The sequence below is a fragment of the Morone saxatilis genome, unplaced genomic scaffold (assembly GCF_004916995.1).
Source record: "Morone saxatilis isolate NCDOM2014 unplaced genomic scaffold, NCSU_SB_2.0 Contig2, whole genome shotgun sequence".
NCBI lineage: Eukaryota > Metazoa > Chordata > Actinopteri > Moronidae > Morone > Morone saxatilis.
Genome location: NW_023339762.1, coordinates 26945546 through 26954330, shown reverse-complemented (window position 1 = coordinate 26954330; position 8785 = coordinate 26945546). Strand labels below are relative to the sequence as shown.

Below are 8785 nucleotides of genomic sequence, written 5' to 3'. Positions count from 1 at the left end.
GAGTTGTCAGGAATGTCTTTTGTCTGTCCGGGCGGGGGGGGATTCTTTAGTACACAAAGAGAAAAACTACAAAACTACTGCAGAAACTATTGTTGAAAACTAGTATTGTTTTTGTTTATTGTTGTTGTTATTATGCTACAACTTAATCAACTGTGAGTTGCTTCTGAAATTATAAAACACACAAACATTTTTAAGTGATATGTGGTCAGAAGTTCACCTCAGGTTTAAAAAAGGAAGTTTTTCCAAAGGAAGTTCTGACACAGTTAATATATACAACATGGCCAAATGTGTGTGGACAGCTGCATGTTTAATTTGTGTTTGTTGTTCTTTCTGTTTTGTCTGGGGATGTTAATTAATTAATTTAAAATATCAATTAATTAATTAATATTAATTCCTTGATTAATTCATTTATTTCATTTGTTTACTCGTCTGCTGTAACTCAAAGATTTCTATTCAGAACAGAAAAGACTATGGAGAGAGTGTCCACATACTTTTGGCCATTTAGGGTTCATTGTCTGAAGGAGTCAGACAGGAAGGCCTAAGAGTTTGTTTTCACAATAAAGTTTTCTGTTGTTTTTGTATGTATACATATATATTGTGTTTTTTGTATCTATATATATATATATATATATATATATATATGTTTTTGTGTGTGTATATATATATTTATTATTTGTTTATTTTGTGTTGTTTGTAATATATTGACATAATATATAATCAATTTTTTTCAAAAGTGTCTGTGAAGAACTTCAGTAAATATAAAAAAATGTATTATGATTTTTTATAAAATAATAAATTCATGTTGTACAAAGAGGGTTTGTTTGTGATCTTCTAATGAAAAAAATAAATAATTTAAACATAATATACAAATATAATAGACACAAACATTTGTAATATAATTACACTTCTCTAGTTGGTTTTTCACATATAAATCTCTTCCATTGTGGATCCATGAACCATAAATAAAATCTACAGAACAAACAAACAGAATACACATAAACACCCAGGTTTATTTTGAAAGGCAGGCCGGATGTGTAGTCCTGAGGTGTAGGTGCCGGCAGACTAAGGAGGCGGGCTCTCAAGTCTAAGGAGGTCTGCAGGGTCCTGGGGGTCTGGCAGTCTCTGCAGGATTTCAGGAGGTTCAGATGGTTTGAGGGTGTCTGGTTTCTTGAGGTTTTCACAGTCTGGATCTTTGGAGAGTTCTCATACTCTGGAGGTAACTGGAGGTCTCAGGTTCTGTTGGTTTTTAGGTTTTTGTCTCTGAGAATCAGAATCCGGATGAGCAGCATGTTGGAGCTTCAGCAGGCGGTTTTGCTCGGTGAGTTTACTCTGAAAATACAACAGTACTTCATCAGTACTTTATCAGTACTTAACCAATACTTTGATAATACTTTATAAGTACTTCAGTACTTTAACAATACTTTGATTAAAACTGAATCAACCAGTCAACCAATAGTTAATCAATCAGTAATTTTATTGATCCCAACTCTCTCTCAGTCTTTGTTTCCCTCTGAGTAAATCAAACAACTTTTATGGATACAGTGATTCATTGATCAACAGAGAAAATCTTTATCATTAATCTGGTCAAAGTGATTTAAGAAATCAATCAATGAATTAGTTACTGATTTACTGGTTCATTGATTAAAGGAGGGGCAGTGAAATCTGATCAATCAAATCAAAGATTTTTCTCTTTTTGTTGTTTTGGACATTTAAAGAGTCTCGAGATATTTTAGAGACTGATTGATTATTGTAGAAAATAATGCTTTTTAATCATTCATTAAATCAGAGGTATTGATATGTCCACGTGCTCTATAGATAAATAAATACATCAACAAATACAGCATTCCCATTGTTGTTTTTGTTGTTGTTCCGCAGTAGTATCCAAACACACACAAATAAACAACTGAGTGTTAACATTTGTCAAATTTACAATTAAGCCCAAATAATAAAAATTCAGTCACATTTCTCCTCAATCAAGAACTCTCAAACTATTTTAAACAAATATAACTCTAATATCTGGGGAAGCACATTGGTTACAGTTTACTGTGTTTGGTGTCAATCTGTAACTTTACCACTAGATGCCACTAAATCCCCAGGCCTTTAAAGTGTTTAATGTGTTTAGAAATGATTAATGATTAAATCTGCAGTTTCTCCTCAATCAACAACTCTTAAACTCTTCTAAACAAATTTAACTCTAATATCTGGGGAAGCACATTGGCTACAGTTTACTGTGTTTGTAAAATCTGAGTTTGGTTTCAATCTGTAACTTCACCACTAGATGCCACTAAATCCACGGACCTTTAATGTGTTTAGAAATGATTAATGATTAAATCAGACGTGGTGTCGTTATTTACCTGTCAGTCAAACAGGGGCGGGGCTTCAACACCTCATTGTAGTTTTTTTTTTAAAGTCTGATTTTAATTCTGCTCAAGTCAGATTTTCATAATATGAGTCTCTGCTCTCAGCTCTGCAGGTGTTTACCTGCGCTCAGGTGGGCAGGGCCCAGGATGACGTCAGCCTTCCAGAGTACAGTGACGTGTGCACTGAGGGCAGCTGTTACCCAGCAACAGGAGACCTTCTGATTGGCCGAGCCCACCAACTGTCATCCACCTCCACCTGTGGACTAAGCCAACCCCAACCATTCTGCATCGTCAGCCACCTGCAGGTAATAAATACTATATAAAGATAAACAACACATAAACAATATAATATACAGGTAAACAACACATAAACAATATAATATACAGGTAAACAACATATAAAAAATATGATATACAGGTATCCATTCTCTCGGGAAGACGTCAGTCTGGTTGGCCTTTCTGTTTTTAATTGGTTTAAATCTTAATGACAGAGATGTTTTTGTAAGCACTGATGAATGTTCAGTGCTGTGCCATTGATATGTCATAGGTTCTCTCTGAAGCCAATACAGAGACACTAATGCACACTGTAATTACCTTGATTACTGTAATACTCTACTATCTGGTCTCCCCAAGAAGAATATAGCTAATTACATTTTCTTCAAAACCTTTTCTGGCCGAACCAGACATGAATTAAACTGTTTTAAGAAGTGATTCTTTAATTAACACACACACACACAGCAGATTTCAGTCTGAATACTTCCTGCAATGTTTCTGTCCTGCTTCAATCTGATTGGACAGTGTTTAGTGTTTAGTTAAAGTGTGTGTTTGTATTGCAGTCTGCAGTGTTTCCTGTTTAAATCAGCTCCCTATAAGGGAACGTGGAGCTCTGACAGCAGACAGATGTTTGTCCAGATGTTTCTGTGGAGGAAACAAACTGTGGGTGTCCAATCAGGATGAGAGAGTTAACTGAGAATGCTCAGTGTGAAGTTGATTCTTTAAACAAGGTTGGATTTCGGTCAGAGAGACAGACTGGTAGCTTTTGTTCTACTGCCAGAACAAACGTTAAAGTTGATTTCATCCTATATCTTTTCTGAACGGCAGCTGGTGACAACAGGTATACCGTCAGGTGTGATGAAGGTCAAAGTGAACAAAGTAAAACTTTAACACAAAGTCCCTGACACCAGAACTTTAAACGTTCAGAACAGAAAGAAAATCCAAGGTTTCAAATAAAATCTATAATTAATCTGAAGGGAAAGAAACTGAAAATCTAGTACTTATTATAAAGTGAAACAGTCGAAGCTTTAAAGGGTTAAACTTTTTTCTTCAAAATATCGTTTGACTTTAGAACAGGAAGTAGTCAAAGAGATGTAATTTGTGTTGAAAAGTCTGCGGTCAGGAAGTTTCTTCTGATCTCTACTGAGCTTGAGCAGAGAGGAATGTGAGGAATTCATACCCCCCCTTCCCCTCACTGTGTCTCATTAACCAGGAAGAGAAGAAATGTTTTGTGTGCGACTCCACGGACCTCTACGACAAGCTGACTGATCAGCCAAGAGGTCATCGTATCGAGAACGTTGTCACAACGTTTGCTCCGAACCGACTGAAGACCTGGTGGCAGTCTGAGAATGGTGAGAATAACCACACACAGAGGGGAGGTCAGTCAGAGGGCAGAGGTTAGAACTCCTACTCAAACTTCAGAGGCAGCAAGAATCACAGTCTGATTAAATGATCACAGATCAGCTGACATTACTTTATTAAACAAAGACTTCTTGTCAGAGACAAACAGCCCCTTTCACACAAAGTAGTTCCAGGAATTAGACCAGGAACTCAAAGTCTTGTTGAGACCAGTGTTTCTCTATTGGGGGTATGCATACCCCTTGAGGGACGTTTGAGTACTGCAGGGGATGGAAGTTCAATAAACCATATTTTATATTCAACATGTTTTAAATGAAAATAATGAAATACAAAAATAAAGAAAATGGATTTGCGAAAAAAAACAAACTTGCATCAGTATCGGGAATTTTATTAGATTCTATTCTCTCACAAAGCATTATTGTGTTTCTACAGTTAATAAATCAGACACTGATTTGCTTTTGTTTTGCCAGACATTTCTTGTGCTGATTAGGGGAAACCTGAAAAAAATATTCAACAGAGGATAATAAAGTGCTGATGTACTGCTTTAGACTAATTACTGAGTCGTGATGAAAAGAACAACTTAAACTGTCTGCAAAGCTCCATCACGGACAGTCTTGTCTAAAGAAGATCTAATACAAACAATATTATAGCTTATTGATTTAATGATGTATCTCCCTGTTTCTTACTGTCTGCAGGTCTGGAGAATGTCACCGTCCAGCTCAACCTGGAGGCCGAGTTTCACTTCACACACCTCATCATGACCTTCAAGGTAAGTTCTACACAGGCACATTTTTCAGGCATCTATAAGGCATCAGCAGTTCACACAAAGCAACTGATTTGCCTCTGAGCTGTGGGTGTTTGTCTGCAGTCTCCAAAAACTGTCAGCGAGTGTAAAATCAGGACTAAAATCAGTTTAGTACTGACTCTACTGTCTGCTGGTCCAGCCCAAGAGGAAGAAGTTGTCTGCTCTCTTTGTCGCTCTGTGGGATCAACAGAACTGTTCCCTAACACAGTTATCTCTCCTCAGACGTTTCGACCTGCTGCCATGGTGATCGAGCGGTCAGCTGACTTCGGGAAGACGTGGCAGGTTTATCGCTACTTCGCCTATGACTGCGAGACTTCTTTCCCATCCGTTTCCCACGGTCCAATGCAGAAGGTCGATGATGTCATCTGTGACTCACGTTACTCTGACATTGAGCCGTCCACTGAAGGAGAGGTACTGCTGACCACTAGTCTGCTAACCACTGGGTTAACGGGAAATTATGTCATAACACAACTGATTCACTGTGATGTCACAGAAGGTAATTTGTTTTGTTTCTTTCCCAGGTGATTTTCAGAGTTCTGGACCCGGCGTTCAGAATCGATGACCCCTACAGCCCCAGAATCCAGAGTATGTTTCCTCACACCGACCTGGTTATTGATCTGATGTGATCTGTTGGGTCATTGATCAACTATTATTTAACTTTAATGACTGCTATTCTATGTGTTGGGCTATTAATCTGTCACTGATCAGCTGTTATTGATTGTAGACATGTTGAAGATCACCAACCTGCGGGTGAAGTTCACCAAACTGCACACACTTGGAGACAACCTGCTAGATTCTCGGATGGAGATCAAAGAGAAGTATTACTATGCCATCTATGACATGGTTGTCCGAGGGAACTGCTTCTGTTACGGACACGCCTCCGAGTGTGCCCCCATCCAGGGAGCCGGGAAGATCAGGGAGGGCATGGTGAGTCCTGGAGGGAAATGAGGAGTCTTGAAGGGACCAGGTCTCTGAACATTGATTGAATATTGATTATTTTATGATTTTGTGTCTTCAGGTTCACGGTCACTGTATGTGTAACCACAACACTAAAGGTCTGAACTGTGAAAAGTGTCAGGACTTCCATCACGACCTTCCCTGGAGACCAGCTGAGGGACGCAACACCAACGCCTGCAAGAGTGAGTCAGTAGTAGTAGTTTTCTCTGGTCTTACCTCCGTCCACTGATCTGTACTGGTCTCTGCTGGTCCCTTCTGGTTTATACTGGTTTATTCTGGCCTCTTCGGGTCTTGACCACTGCTGTGTACTGGTTTCTACTAGTCTCTATGATTGTCTGCTGGTCTCTACTAGAAAACAGCCAGTACAAACCCAGTCTCTACTTGGTTCTAGTGAACTTAGATTAGACTTTTGACCTGATCCTGATCCAACTGTCACTTCAGTTTGTTTTATAAATTCATTATGATCAATAATCAATCATCATGACTTCGATCTATTGACTTCTTTCCTTGTGGTGTCTGTAGAGTGTAACTGCAACCAGCACTCAGACTCGTGTCACTTTGATATGGCCGTGTTCGTGGCTTCAGGAAATGTCAGTGGAGGAGTTTGTGACGAGTGTGATCACAACACTGCTGGACACAACTGTGAGCAGTGTAAACCGTTCTACTACCAGCATCCAGAGCGGGACGTTCGAGACCCCAACATCTGCCAACGTGAGTCCACCACTGAGTCCAGACTGTGACTTTTTTCTGAAGTCTTCCTCCTCACAGTGAATTTTGTCCTGTGTGTGTTTCTGTAGCCTGTAACTGTGACCCAGTGGGCTCTCTGAATGGAGGAATATGTGACCGGATGACAGACGTTCGAGCCAGTCTGATCGCCGGTCAGTGTCGCTGTAAAGTCAACGTGGAGGGAGAACGCTGTGAGAGCTGCAAAGAAGCACATTATGGGATGAGTGACCAGCCTGAAGGCTGCAAGGGTACAACCTGACATGTAACACCTACACAGTAATACAACATACACAGACACACTGCGTTTCAGCGTGTACACTCACTGTCACTGTGTATTATTTCTGCGTTTCAGCATGTACACTCATTGTAACTGTGTATTATTATTGCGTTTCAGCATGTACACTCACTGTCACTGTGTATTATAACTGCGTTTCAGCATGTACACTCACTGTCACTGTGTATTATTACTGCATTTTAGCATGTACCTGCAATCCCGTGGGAACAGTTCCGGGAGGAAATCCATGCGACAGTGAAACAGGAAGTTGCTTCTGTAAACGTCTGGTGACCGGACGGGACTGTGACCAGTGTTTGGTAAGAAATAACATTACAATACATTTACTGTTGTTACACAGCATATGTTTATTGTGTGTGTGTTTATGTGTTTAATTTGTGTGTTTATGTGTTTATTGTGTGTGTGTGTAGCCTGAATGACTTCCTCTCTCAGCTTTAAATCAGGTTTTTTACAGGACTAAAAATCTCTGACATCTGCTGTGTGTGTGTGTGTGTTTTCAGTCTGAACACTGGGGTCTCAGTAATGATATGGACGGCTGCAGGCCATGTGACTGTGACCTGGGAGGAGCCGTCAACAACCAGTGAGTTCAGATCCAAATCACAGCTAACTGCTAATTGCTAACTGTTAACAACTAACTGCTAGCATTTAACGGTGTCTTTGTCCTAATAAACAGTTTTAACAAGATCCTAGTTTTCTTGTTTTAAATCTGCAACACAAGAATAAAACAAGATGTAGCTGGAAATACAAATCACAGGACTGGAGATAAAAAATAACATGTAATTCAGATGAATTAGATCAGGAGTTGGCAAAACTCTTTAGATTTAATACTTTCATTTATCATTGTTGTAGGACTAAAATGATTCTTACATTCTCCAGCTGTAAAAATATGTATCCATTACACATCAAATAAAAACAAGATTTTAACATTTTGTCAACTAAAATGTGTGTCACACGTTGCGTCCTGACTTGGAGCCCTGGAGAATATGGGATGTGAGAAAAGGCCAAGGCCCTCTCAACAAGAGAGACATAATGTTGACATTTCAGCACAAAAGTAATTAAACACTGTAAGATGTAACTTTATTTCTCTGAAGAGAGTGCCACTTCCCTCTGATGACAAAAGAAAACTAACTGCTCAAGAAAAATGGTGTCGCTTTTGATTTGTTTCACTTTCTTAGTTTATTTTTGTCAGTTTTCCTGACAAGTATCCTTCCTGTTTGTTCTGTTTCAGTTTTCTTTTTTGGTTTGACATTTTCCAATTCCTGTCTTCCTGCAGGTGTGATCAGGTGAACGGCCAATGCATCTGCAGAGATCACATGTTTGGTCGACGCTGTGATCAGGTTGAATCGGGATTCTACTTCATCGCTCTGGATCACTACACGTATGAGGCTGAGGATGCCAAGTTTGGACCTGTAAGCCACCCTTTTAACCTTTGTGTATATGTGAATGAATGAGTAAGACCTAAAACTAAAAACCTAAAAGAAAAATAACATAAAATCCAATCCAATATCAAAGCCATTGATTTTCCCTATTGTTCAGTGATCATGGTGTGAAATTTCTATGTTGACTTCTAGCATCTGATGTGTAGTTTGTGAGGCAAAATAAAATAAAAAAACAGAATTTGAAGTGGACTTGAAAAAGCAGAGTTTTAGTCATTGTTCTTTAACTGGGAATGTCCACACTGTAATACTTAGTACAACATTATCGATGCTTTGGCCGATGTAGCCAGTGTATGTCAATATCATTGTCCTAAAACTCACACCACTCTATAGTACTAAAGCTGTGACGTATGGGTCTGATTGGTTAGACGTTATGATCGGTGTGTCCTGCTGACTTTCTGCCTATACACCAATCCAGCAATCGGTTTGTGTGTTCCATCATTAATAATCAGAATCAGAATCAGAATCAGGTGTGAAGTTGTGAAGTGGCCCCGGCTCCTGCTGAGCTGGGGGGGGGGACTGGTGAGGTGGGGCTGGTGAGGGGTGTCACGGGGGATGGTGTCAGGACTGCTCCTTT

General features: G+C 39.4%; 1 protein-coding gene across 1 annotated transcript in view; it reads left to right on the top strand.

The window, feature by feature from the left end:
* Positions 1 to 1097: 1097 nt before the first annotated feature.
* The window catches only part of LOC118330696 (laminin subunit beta-1-like), a gene marked incomplete at its 3' end in the record, with an annotated part of 17715 nt that continues 10027 nt past the window's right edge, over positions 1098 to 8785 (top strand). The window contains 13 exon segments of the mRNA XM_035665346.1: positions 1098 to 1318; positions 2466 to 2665; positions 3847 to 3985; positions 4688 to 4761; positions 5020 to 5208; positions 5319 to 5382; positions 5522 to 5724; positions 5816 to 5936; positions 6277 to 6465; positions 6552 to 6728; positions 6959 to 7071; positions 7273 to 7352; positions 8046 to 8181. Of these exon segments, the coding sequence (XP_035521239.1) occupies positions 1279 to 1318; positions 2466 to 2665; positions 3847 to 3985; positions 4688 to 4761; positions 5020 to 5208; positions 5319 to 5382; positions 5522 to 5724; positions 5816 to 5936; positions 6277 to 6465; positions 6552 to 6728; positions 6959 to 7071; positions 7273 to 7352; positions 8046 to 8181 (1725 nt within the window).